Source organism: Chiloscyllium plagiosum, chromosome 11 (assembly GCF_004010195.1).
Source record: "Chiloscyllium plagiosum isolate BGI_BamShark_2017 chromosome 11, ASM401019v2, whole genome shotgun sequence".
Classification (NCBI taxonomy): Eukaryota; Metazoa; Chordata; class Chondrichthyes; order Orectolobiformes; family Hemiscylliidae; genus Chiloscyllium; species Chiloscyllium plagiosum.
In genome coordinates this window covers 47544734-47557166 of record NC_057720.1, presented here as the reverse complement: position 1 = coordinate 47557166, position 12433 = coordinate 47544734, and the positions used below count along the sequence as shown (strand labels likewise).

General features: G+C 41.0%; 1 protein-coding gene across 3 annotated transcripts in view; it reads left to right on the top strand.

Moving 5' to 3' along the window:
• Window positions 1-12433, top strand: part of patj (PATJ crumbs cell polarity complex component) — a 396330-nt gene that overhangs the window by 139571 nt on the left and 244326 nt on the right. For all 3 annotated transcript variants that reach the window (XM_043699258.1, XM_043699257.1, XM_043699256.1), the window contains 2 exons: window positions 1216-1287; window positions 4965-5142. In XM_043699258.1, the coding sequence (XP_043555193.1) occupies window positions 1216-1287; window positions 4965-5142 (250 nt within the window). The remainder of the gene's footprint in view (window positions 1-1215; window positions 1288-4964; window positions 5143-12433) is intronic.

Genomic DNA, 12433 nt, shown 5'->3' with positions numbered 1-12433 from the left:
GTGGGAGACAGAGAGTGGTGGTGAAGGGTTGTTTTTTAGACTGGAGGCTTGTCATCAGCGGTGTTCCACAGGGATTGGAACCGGATTCACTTTTGTTTGTCGTTTCTATAAATGATTTGGATGAGAATATAGGAGGAATGGTGAGTAAGTTTGCAGATAACACCAAAATTGGTGGGAAAGTGGACAGTGAAGACAGTTATCTAAAATTGTAAAGAAATCTTAATCAATTATGTCAATGGGCTGATGAGTGGCAGGTGGAGTTTAATTTGGATAAATGTGAGGTTTGCATTTTGGTATAACAAACAAGGGCAGGACTTAAATAATTAATAGTGGTACCTTGGATAGTGCTGTATAACAAGGAGACCTAGGGGTTCAGGTATATAATTCTTTGAGATTTGTGGCACAGATAGACAGGGCAGTTAAGGCATTTAGCATGCTTCCTTCATTATTCAGGCATTTTGAATGTAAGAGTTGGGATGTCATGTTGAATTGTAATAGAACGTTGCTGAGGGCTCTCCTGCAGTACCAAATGCAGTTCTGGTTGCCCTGTTAAAGGAAGGATATTATTAAGCTGGAGGGGATTCAGAAAAGATTTACCAGGATGTTGCTGGGAATGGAGGGTTTGAGTTATAAAAAATAGGCTGTGTAGGCTGGGACTTCTTTTCACTGGAGTGTAGGTGACCTTGTACAAGTTTATAAAATCATGAGGGGCATGGATAAGGTAAATAGCAAAGGTCTTTTCCCTCAGCTGGTGGAGTTCAAAACTAGCGGGGCATATATTTAAGGTGAGAGGAGAAAGATATAAAAAGGACATGAGAGGCAACTTTTTTACACAATGTGATTAATGTATAGAATGAACTGTCAGAGGAAATGGTGGATGCAAGTTTAGTTACATTATTTAAAAGACATTTAGATAATTTTATGAAGAGGACATGTTTGGAAAGATATGGGCCAAAGGCAGGCAGGTTTGACTAGTTTAGTTTGGGAACATGGTCGGTGTGGACTAGTTGGACTGAATGGTGTGTTTTCACACTGTATGACTTTGAGTGTTTGATTTGATGAGTAACATTTAATATATTTAATATTTTGATTTTAATTTTGAAGTCATATATCTATCAGTATGGCTTGTCACTATTTTTTGAAGTTCATTGTTGTAATTATAGATTAATGTTGAAGAATTTTCCAATGTGACTTTACTCTTTTTTTTAAAATCAGTGAATTGCCCGAAAGAGAAGAAGGCGAAGGAGAAGAAACCCCAGTAATGAGTCATTGGGAGGCACCACGATGGTAAGAGAGTGTCATGATATTTGACTTCTGTTCCCAATATAGTTCACCATCTTATTTTTCATGTTCGTGTTTTGTACTGATTCACAACCACACTGCCGTAGCTGATACGGCAGAGATGCACAAAATACATCGAACATAAGATGTGCATTTGTTGTTTGAACGTGATTTCAATTTTCAGCGATGTTACGAAAGCCATAACTGACCAAACATCTCAGATGAAATTAAAACCCACTTTAATTAAGAATAGTTATGTCTTAGAATTGTGGACAATAATGCAAATTTGATATTTTTAACAATGTTAAATTACTGCAGAAGTAAAAGAGCTTTAATTAAGAAAATATAGTGGGTATTGGCTATATTTATATTTTTTACTGGTCATATCATAAATATTGTGTACATGTGTTGAGTATAAAGAGAATGCACCACGTGAATGGGCAGTCAGTCACTGGACAGAAGGCATGTTTTTTGCATGCATCACTGTTTGAAAACTTGCAAATAACGGTATTCCTTTGATATCAATCATTGGAGTCATTGCATTACATTATTTATTTTTCAGAGTCTGAGTAGGCTGGTGTGAATTTTTACATTTAATATTTACTTTAAATGACTTCTTAACTGGAAATATATAGAAAATTGTAAACATGTCTCTCTTTTTCTCTCTTACACACACTTATTTCTGTTGTATCAATTGCAATTTGCAGAGACAAAATAAAAGGAAGAAAGCCATGCGTTAGATATTGGTTTTGTGATAACAGTAAACTTCTGGATGCCAGATTATTTATGTACAAATGAAAGAATAAAATATTTAAAATGGCATGGATGACAATTATTAATGTATTGTAAAAATAAAGTTTGTGGAAAGAAAGGAGTGGCAGATGAAGTTTAATTTAGATAAATGTGAGGTGTGCATTTTGGAAAGGCAAATCAGGCCAGGACTTATACATTTAATGGTAAGGTTTGTTCCTGAATAAAGAGACATTGGAATGCAGGTTCATAGTTCCTTGAAAGTGGTGTCGTAGGTAGAGAGGATAGTGAAGAAGGCATTTGGTATGCTTTCCTTTATTGGTCAGTGCATTGAGCATAGGAGTTGGGAGGTCATGTTGCAGCTGTACAAGACATTGGTTAGGCCACTGTTGGAATACTGTGTGCAATTCTGCTCTCCCTTCTATAGGAAGGATATTGTGAAACTTGAAAAGGTTCAGAAAAGATTTACAAGGATGTGGCCAGGCTTGAGCTATAGAGAGAGACTTATAGACTGGGGCTATTTTCCCTGGAGGATCAGAGGCTGAGGGGTGACTTTATAGATTTTATAAAATCATGACAGGCATGAATAGGGTGAGTAGACAATGTCTTTTTCCTGGGGTGGGGGAGTCCAAAACTGGAGGGCATAGGTTTAAGGTGAGACGGGAAAGATTTAAAAGGGAACGAAGGGGTGACTTTTTTGTGCAAATAGTTGTGCATGTATGGGATGAGTGGTGGAGGCTGGTATAATTACAACATTTAAAAGGCATCTGGATGGGTATTTGAAAAGGAAGGGTTAGAGGGATATGGGGCAAATGCTGACAAATGCTGATTAATTTAGGATATCTAGTCGCCATGTATGAGTTGGACTGGAGGGTCTATTTCTGTGCTAGATATTACAATGACTCTAAATAAATAAATAAAAGGAACATTATAATAAGATTTAATCCCATCTTAGCCTTTACATTTATGAATGAAGTTAATACTGTAGAAGAAGACACAAGCTATTTTAATATCGCAATCAAACAAAATACTCTAGAATCTTCAAAAAAATCTCTGTATATTTTTGTTTGGAATGGTGAGTGGCCAGTCAATATTAATTATGTTATGAGTGCTTGTTTTTTTTCAGAATTGAAAGACAATATTGTGAACTTTGTATAAAACAAAGCTTAAATTATTTATAATATTGTGGATATGTTTAAATCCAGATATTTATCAAAGTTTTTTTAAAATTTCATTGCGTCTGCTTCCAACTCATTGCATATTATTTGTTCTAGTCAGAACTTTGCTAGTCTTCAGTAAGAAATAGTCATACAATGCTTTTGAATTCACCCTCAAGATTAAGGGAAGGTGTTCATAGTCACTTCAAGATCCTCTCAAATGTATGCATTCAAGTGTGATTAGAGCTATACTGTCAGAGTTTTGTACTTAGGAAAGAATTTTGTAATCTTGCAGGCATGTGGAGCAAGGTTCACATTATTTGATTAAAGGTTAGATCAAGGGCAATTTTATTAAGTGTTGGAAGTTTTAAGTGATAATGTTATCTTGACTACTGTTCCAATCTCCATCAGAGCAGTGGTAGTTCCCATGCATCTTACGAATGAGGGATCTGCAGTACTGCTCTTACATCTTTGTGAAATGCTGGATGTGTCATTGGCCAGATCAATCTATTTCATTACATTAGCCAAGAATTGGTCCATTGTTAATACAAGCATACTGCATTGTATTTGCAAAACGCAACAGCTGCTCGTCTTTATAGCTTGCAGTTTCTAGCGTCACATTGTGTGACATTAAGTGACTAACTTTCTGTAGGATGTCACTTTGCTTTTCCATTCTTATATATTTTTGTTGGTGTAATTTCTTTTTAAAAACTGTGAAACTAACCCTGCGCAGAATACTGGATCCAGAAAGATTTTTCATTTTTAAAGAATGAAATCACAGACCATGGGGTGGAATTTTGTAAGGTTCTGTGAAGTGTGGGCTTTGGTGAAGTGCAACAGAAATGGACAAGAAGTGTGGCAAACAAGATCATCTGGGTCCATCTTTTATGCTTTTCACAACTGGGTGGTGAGATTCTTGCCAGGCAGCAAGTTACTAATTGTTGGGGAATGGCGCTTGTGAAATGCCTTGTTGATGACCCAATTCTCTTTATTAATATTCGAGTTCTAATCTTGCCAAACAGCCAACAATTAGACATCAGGAAAGCTTGAGATAGAAATCAGAGCAGGTACCCGGCAGATTCAGTTTGCTGTTTGCTCTGAATAAACTCCATGTTGGAAACCAGACTCCAACTTTTTGGAGCATGGGCACTGGTCACACACACCCCATGTTTAATCCAGGTGGCAACCTATCAGCAGGCTGGCATGGTCTGGTATTGTCATAGGGCAGGAGGAGGTCCTGTGTTGGCACCATACCATCCAGGATCTCCAGGAATCTGCCATGTCTCAGGCAAATATCAGGAACAGTGGAGGACAACTCCAAATTACGGGATGACTGGGTGCACATGGGCTTTTGATGAAGGCTTGGGAATGATGCCAGTGAAATCCAGGATATCCCTTGAATGACAGTGCATGGTAATCGAATACAAGAGGTGCCATGAGAATGGTAAGTAGTTAATGAGGCAGGTTTGATAAAGTATGATGAGAAAACTCACTGGGCCTCGGGAAGAGGATCACTTTCAACAACTCAGCAAGACTCATGCTCAGCCAAAAAAGTATAAGATTCAGCCCGGTGAGTTTTGAATTTGAAATAAAGCTACTCAAACAGAGAGGAAAAAGGTTCTTGGCTCTAAATATGTAACTTAAGTTAATTGTAAATACAAACATATCTTGCAGAAAATTAATGGTTTTGAATTTGGCAATATGATTTACAAAATAGGCAAAAGTTTTCATTTGCCTCTACATCCTAAATTACAAGAGTATTTAACTTTAATCTAGGGTTGAACTTTGGCGAGAACCAGGAGAATCACTCGGAATCAGTATTGTTGGTGGCAATAAAGTAATAAAACGACTGAAAAATGGGGAGGAATTGAGAGGAATTTTTATTAAACATGTTTTGGAGGAGAGTCCAGCTGGAAGATCGAAAGCTCTGAAGACAGGGGACAAAATAATTGAGGTAAATAATTTTGTTTATGAATGATTAATGTTAATAAGAATGAAAGAATAAGTACAATGGTAACCACTCTAATAAATTGTTAATTGGAATGTCTTTGTTGGTACACTAAACATTCTAATCTCCTGGGTGTGCCTGAGAACACTAAGAGAAACCCAAAGGATTCAGTCAAATTACTGTTGTCTAGAACTTCCGATCTGTGTTGGTATTCCTATTTCTGACCAAAATCAGAAAAAAAATTATCTTCTTACCTCTCTATGAATTTTCAGGTATGTCTCTATGACTGTATAAATTCTGATGTAGGCCTTACCCCAACACTTGCAGTTCAGCATATCATTTGAGCAGTATCACAGTGATATTTTGTCAACGTTGTGCCCCCTTTTTACAGCAATACCTCCATTATTGCGGAATGGAAAAACAGTTCATAGGTCCCGCTATCTCTTAGCATGGTAGGAAGCTAAAGGGTGTGAGCTTGGGGGTACGATGATGGATAAGTTAGTGAGAGGATAACAGATGGCTAGTAAATGAATGAGGGTCAGGATGTATAAGGAGAGTCTGCTGTTGGGTGTTTAGTGTAGGGTGAGTGAGTGTTCTAAAGTTGTTGGCGAGGGGAGGTTGTCAGTGTGGCTAATTGTGGTTTACTTTTGTAGTTATGCAAAAGACCCTTTGAGAGGCTTCCAGATACTGGGTAACTCTTACTGGAAGTTTAAACCTCCTGGACAATTACCTCATAGTCAGTGTGTCAGGACATCTGAGGGGTGCCAACACATCCATCCAGGCATATCTGGTCACTGAGCATGTGGAGGCTGGAACCTCTGGGCCTGTGTATGTGGAAGATTGTACTTTGCTGCCAAAGCAACATTTTTAATTTTATCTTTGTTGTGAAACTTGAAAGATTTCAGAAAAGATTTACAAGGATGTTGCCAGGGTTGGAGGATTTGAGCTATAGGGAGAGGTTTAATAAGCTGGGACTGTTTTCCCTGGAGCATCAGAGGCTGAAGGGTGACCTTATAGAGGTTTATAAAATCATGAGGGGCATGGATAGAATAAATATACAAAGTCTTTTCCCTGGAGTGGGCATGATTTCCCATGCACAAAACCATGTTGACTCTCCCTAATCAGTCCTTGCCTTTCCAAATACATGTACATCATGTCCCTCAAGCTTCCCTCCAACAACTTGCCCACTACCGATCTCAGGCTCACTGGTCTACATTCCCTGGCTTGTCCTTACCACCCTTCTTAAACAGTGGCACCACGTTAGCCAACCTCCAGTCTTCCGGCACCTCACCTGTGCCTATCAATGGTACAAATATCTCGGCAAGAGACCCAGCAATCACTTCTCTAGCTTCCCACCAAGTTCTATGGTATACCTGATCAGGTCTTGGGGATTTATCCACTTTTATGTGTTTCAAAACATCCAGCACTTCCTCCTCTGTAATATGAACATTTTGCAAGATGTCACCATCTATTTCCCTACAGTCTATTCCCTACAATAATACTCATTGGCTGTCCTTTGTCTAACCTGCTTGTTACCTCCTCAAAGAATTCTAACAAATCTGTCAGGCATGACGTCCCTTGCTGAAACCATGCTGTCTTTGCCGTATTTTACCAATACACTTCCAAGTGTTCGGAAATCTCATCCTTCACAATGGATTCCAAAATCTTACCAACGAATGAAGTCAGGCGAATCGGCTTGTAATTTCCTGTCTTTTGCCTTACTCCCTTTTTAAACAAGTGTATTTTAGTTATAATATGCTCTACACTATTGGGAAGTTGCTGAAGTACATTTGCTTTGTAAATTGACTGCCAATTCTTATGCCATATTGCCTGTGTCATACTCCCCAGGTTTTCTCCAATAAAAATTGTGGACTGGGTTTTACATGTTCCCACTAGGGGCCCTCCATGTGGAGGCCATGTAACATAGACTAGGTGACATGCCCTCTGAGCTCCCTGCCGCAATAGATCGGGTAGGCAAATGTAAAAATGGCAGTACACGTACTAACTTTAGGGTTGTTCATTTAAGACCGCGATGTGGAGTTTTTTTCTGCAAGTTAAGTAGCTTTGGAGTTCTATTCCCAAAAGATATTGGAAGCAGAAGTTTTGATTTTCTTTAAGGCAAAGGAGATAGATTCTTGATAAGGAGGTGAAAGGTTTTTGAGGGTAGGCAAGCAGGTTGAGTTGAGTTTGAAATTAGGTCAGCCATGATTTTATTGAACAGCAGATTGGGCTCCTAATTTGTATGTTTGATTGTGTATGCAAACAAATAATTGAAGGTAAATTAAGCTTGTTAGTGAATTTGTTGACCTTAATGATGCACTGACTGCCCATGCCAAAATGTATGGGAAGACTTTTAATTTATAGTCAACATGAAGGAAGAGGGCACTTCATTTTGGGGGAGCCTCGCTTGCATTCAGGGCACCAACCTCTTCCTTCCACACTGCCTGCCCTACAAAACCCTTCTTGCCTGAACTCCAGGATCCCTCTTCACCTTAAAATATTGGGGCCTACCTTTGTAGTACAGCCATGATCCTTTATAAGCTCTTATCTGCCGTCCCAAAAGGTCTCACTACCAAGCTCTGGCACTGCCAAGACTAAAGGAAATACCAGAGTCGAAGAGTCTGTTTCCTGATGAAGGGCTTATGCCCAAAATGTCGACTCTCCGGCTCTTCCAGTGCTGCCTGACCTGCTGTGCTTTTCCAGCACCACACTCTTCGAGTCTGATCTCCAGCATCTGCAGTCCTCACTTTCTCCTGAAGGAAACATCAGTCAGCCAGACTAACTAGCAACTCCTAGATGTGAAGATTCCTCCCAATGAGAGGTAGAAGTCCCACTGTTAACTAGTGTAGCCCACCTGCAGCATATTCTGGCTTGTAGGAGCTTCATACAGCAAGCAAGTCATCCCTGCCGTAAAATACTGCTGTAAACCTTTCTTAGTAGGTGTTTAGGTATTCTCAAGATTTTTGTCATTTAACAAAATACATTGATGTCTTCCTGTGAACCAAATACTTTGAATGACTTTTAATTTGGCCATCATTCAATAAAGAAGCAGCAGATGCATCTGTGCGTTTATTCCATCAGACAAAAATGTATGTTGTTTGGAGCTTACATAAGAAGTTAGCAATAACCATTTTGACAGTATATTGAGTCAAACAAGAGAGAATGCATAAATCATTGTAAACAAGAATGTTTCATTCTATCAGAATATAGTTAAAGACATTGGTTGGGCCACTGTTGGAATGTTGCGTGCATTCTTGTCTCCTTCCTATCAGAAGGATGTTGTGAAACCTGAAAGGTTTCAGAAAGGATTTACAAGGATGTTGCCAAAGTTGGAGGATTTGAGCTATAGGGAGAGGCTAAATAGGCTGAGGCTGTTTTCCCTGGAGCATCGGTGGCTGAGGGGTGACTTTATAGACCCTATAAGGTCAGGGTAGGGTACATAGACAAGGTCTTTTCCCTGGGTTGGGGGAGTCCAGAACCAGAGGGCAGAGGATTAGGGTGAGAGGAGAAAGATATAAAAGGGACCTAGGGGGCAACTTTTTCACACAGAGGGTAGTGCGTGTGTGGAATGAGCTGCCGGGGAAGTGGTGGAGGTTGGTACAATTACTGCATTTAAAAAGCATCTGGATCGGTGTATGAATAGAAAGGGTTCAGAGGGATATAGGGCAAGTGCTGGCAAAAGGACTAGAGTAGGTTAGGATATCTGGTCGGCATGGACGAGTTGGACCGAAGGGTCTGTTTCCATCTCTATGACTCTAATTTGTGCTTTGTTTCGCTATGGCAAATATTTTAAAACCATGACAATGTAATTAATTCACTTTGAACTTGAAAGTATATGGGATGTTTTGCCATATAATAGGTTCACTAGTTTGATTTTAGAGATGAAAGACCTTTATTATGAGGAAAGATTGAACCATTTAGACCACAAGACATAAGAGTGGAAGTAAGGCCATTCGGCCCATCGAGTCCACTCTGCCATTCTATCATGGCTGATGGCATTTGAACGCCAATTACCTGCACTCTCCCCATATCCCTTAATTCCTTGCGAGATTAAGAGTTTACCAATCTCTGCCTTGAAGACATTTAAAATCCCAGCCTGCACTGCGCTCTGTGGCAATGAATTCCACAGGCCCATTACTCTCTGGCTGAAGAAATGTCTCCTCATTTCCGTTCTAAGTTGACCCCCTCTAATTCTAAGACTGTGCCCACTGGTCCTGGTATCCCCGCCTGACGGAAACAAATTCCCAGAGTCCACCCGTTCTAAGCCATGCATTATCTTGTAAGTTTCTATTAGATCTCCCTTCAACCTTCTAAACTCTAATGAATACAATCCTAGGATCCTCAGCTGTTCATCATATGTTAGGCCTACATTCTTGGGATCATCCATGTGAATCTCTGCTGGACACACTCCAGTGCCAGTATGTCCTTCTTGAGGTGTGGGGCCCAAAGCTGAACACAGTATTCTAAATGGGGCCTAACCAGAGCTTTATGAAGTCTCAGGAGCACATCGCTGCTCTTACATTCCAACCCTCTTGAGATAAATTACAACATTACATTTACTTTCTTAACCACGGACTCAACCTGCAAGTCAACCTTTAGAGAATCCTGGATGAGCACTCCCAGATTCCTTTGTACTTTGGCTTTATGAATTTTCTCACAGTTTAGAAAATAGTCCATCCCTGTTTTTTTTTTCTGAAGTGCAAGACCTCACATTTGTTCACATTGAATTTCATCAGTAATTTCTTGGACCACTCTCCTAAACTGTCTAAATCTTTCTGCAGCCTCCTCACCTCCTCAGAACTACCTGCCTGTCCACCTAACTTCGTATCATCGGCAAACTCCGCCAGAATGCCCCCAGTCCCTTCATCCAGATCATTAATATATAAAGTGAATAGCTGGGGACCCAATACTGAACCCTGCGGGACACCACTTGTCACTAGCTGCCATTCTGGAAAAAGAACCTTTTATCCCAACTCTCTGCCTTCTGTCAGACAGCCAGTCCTCAAGCCATGCCAGTAGCTTACCCAGAACACCATGGGCCCTCACCTTACTCAACAAACTCCCGTGAGGCAACTTATCAAAGGCTTTTTGGAAGTCTAGGTAGATGACATCCACCGGGATTCCCTGGTCTAACCTACTTGTTACCTCTTCAAAGAATTCTAACAGGTTTGTCAGGCATGACCTCCCTTTACTAAATCCATGCTGACTTGTTCTAGTCTGATCTTGCACCTCCAAGAATTTAGAAATCTCCATCTTAACGATGGATTCTAGAATTTTACCTACAACTGAGGTTAGGCTAATAGGCCGATAATTTTCCATCTTTTGTCTTGATTTTTTTCTTGAACAAGGGGGTTAAAACAGTGATTTTCCAGTCGTCTTGAGACTTTCCACAACTCCAGTGATTTTTGAAAGATTACAACCAATGCCTTTGCTATTTCTTCAGCTACCTCCCTCAGAACTCTAGGATGTAGTCCACCGGGGCTTGGAGATTTATCAATTTTTAGACCTTTTAGGTTTTCTAGCACTTTCTCTTTTGTAATGGCTACCATACCCAACTCTGCCCCTTGACTCTCCTTAATTGTTGGGATATCATTCATGTCTTCCACTGTGAAGACTGACACAAAGTATTTATTAAGTTCTTCAGCTAATTCCTAATCTCCCATCACTCGCCTTCCTGCATCAATTTGGAGTGGCCCAATTTCTACTTTTGCCTCTCTTATGTTACTTATATATTGAAATAAACTTTTACTATCATTTCTAATATTACTGGCTAGCTTACCTTCATACTTGATCCTCTCCTTCCTTATTTCCATCTTTGTTATCCTCTGTTTGTTTGTATAGTTTTCCCAATCTTCTGATTTCCCAGTGCTCTTGGCCACTTTATAGGCGCTCACTTTTTCTATGATATCTTTCCTGACTTCCTTTGTCAGCCATGGCTATCCAACTTCACCACCTCCACATCTCACAACTCCGCCCTCAAACCCCACCCCTCCAACCATATCAAGAACAGAACCCCCCGGTCCTCACTTTCCACCCTACCAACCTTCGCATTAACCGCATCATTCACCGACATTTCTGCCACCTCCAAACGGACCCCACCAGCAGAGATATATTTCCCTCCCCACCCCTTTCCGCTTTCCGCAAAGACTGTTCCCTCCGTGACTACCTGGTCAGGTCCACGACCCCCAACAACCCACCGTCCTGTCCTGGCACCCACCTCTGCCACCGCAGGAATTGCAAAACCTGCGCCCACACCACCTCCCTCACTCCAAGGCCCCAAAGGAGCCTTCCACATCCATCAAAGTTTCACCTGCACATCCACCAGTGTCATTTTTTGTATCCGTTGCTCCCGATGCGGTCTCCTCTACATTGGGGAGACTGGACGCCTCCACGCACAGCTCCTCAGGGAATACTTCCGGGACACCTGCACCAATCAACCCCACCACCCCGTGGCCCACCATTTCAACTCCCTTTCCCACTCTGCCGAGGACATGCAGGTCCTGGGCCTCCTCGACCGCCGCTCTCTCACCACCCAACGCCTGGAAGAAGCACGCCTCATCTTCCGCCTCGGAACACTTCAACCCCAGGGCATCAATGTGGACTTCACCATTTTCATCATTTCCCCTCCCCCCACCCCAGCTACCTTCCCCTAGCACCCCTCCCCCCACCCCATTTATCTCTCCACCCTGGAGGCTCCCTGCCTCTATTCCTGATGACGGGCTTTGGCCTGAAATGTTGATTTTCCTGCTCTTTGGATACTGCCTGACCTGTGCTTTTCCAGCACCACTCTAATCTAAAATCAAGAATGGGTTCAGTCTTTTCAGTTAAGGGTGGCCAATTTAAATCAGGCAAGGATGAATTACTTCTCCAAAAGAGTTGTGAATCTGTGGAATTCGCCATCCCAGAGTGCAGTGGATGCTGTGGTACTGAATAAATTTAAGGAGACGAGAGACAGATTTTTAATTAGTATCTAATTAAAACGTTAAGGGGATTGGGCAGGAAAGTGGGGTTGAGACCAAGATGAGATCAGCCGTGGCCATATTAAATGGTGGAACAGACTGAGTGGCTGAGTTGCCTATTCCTGTTCCTAGTCATAGAGTCATAGAGGTGTACAGCATGGAAACAAACATATGGTTTGTTTAATTTCTGCAGAATCCTTCCATTCAGGGGTTTCATTTCTTTTGACTTCAAATCACGGGAAGCAATCATCAGGTCTGGAAATGGTTCTTTTTTTTTAATTAATGGAGAACATGGTGTCATATTTGCAGCATTCTAGAACAGTAGCAAGTGTTTCAAT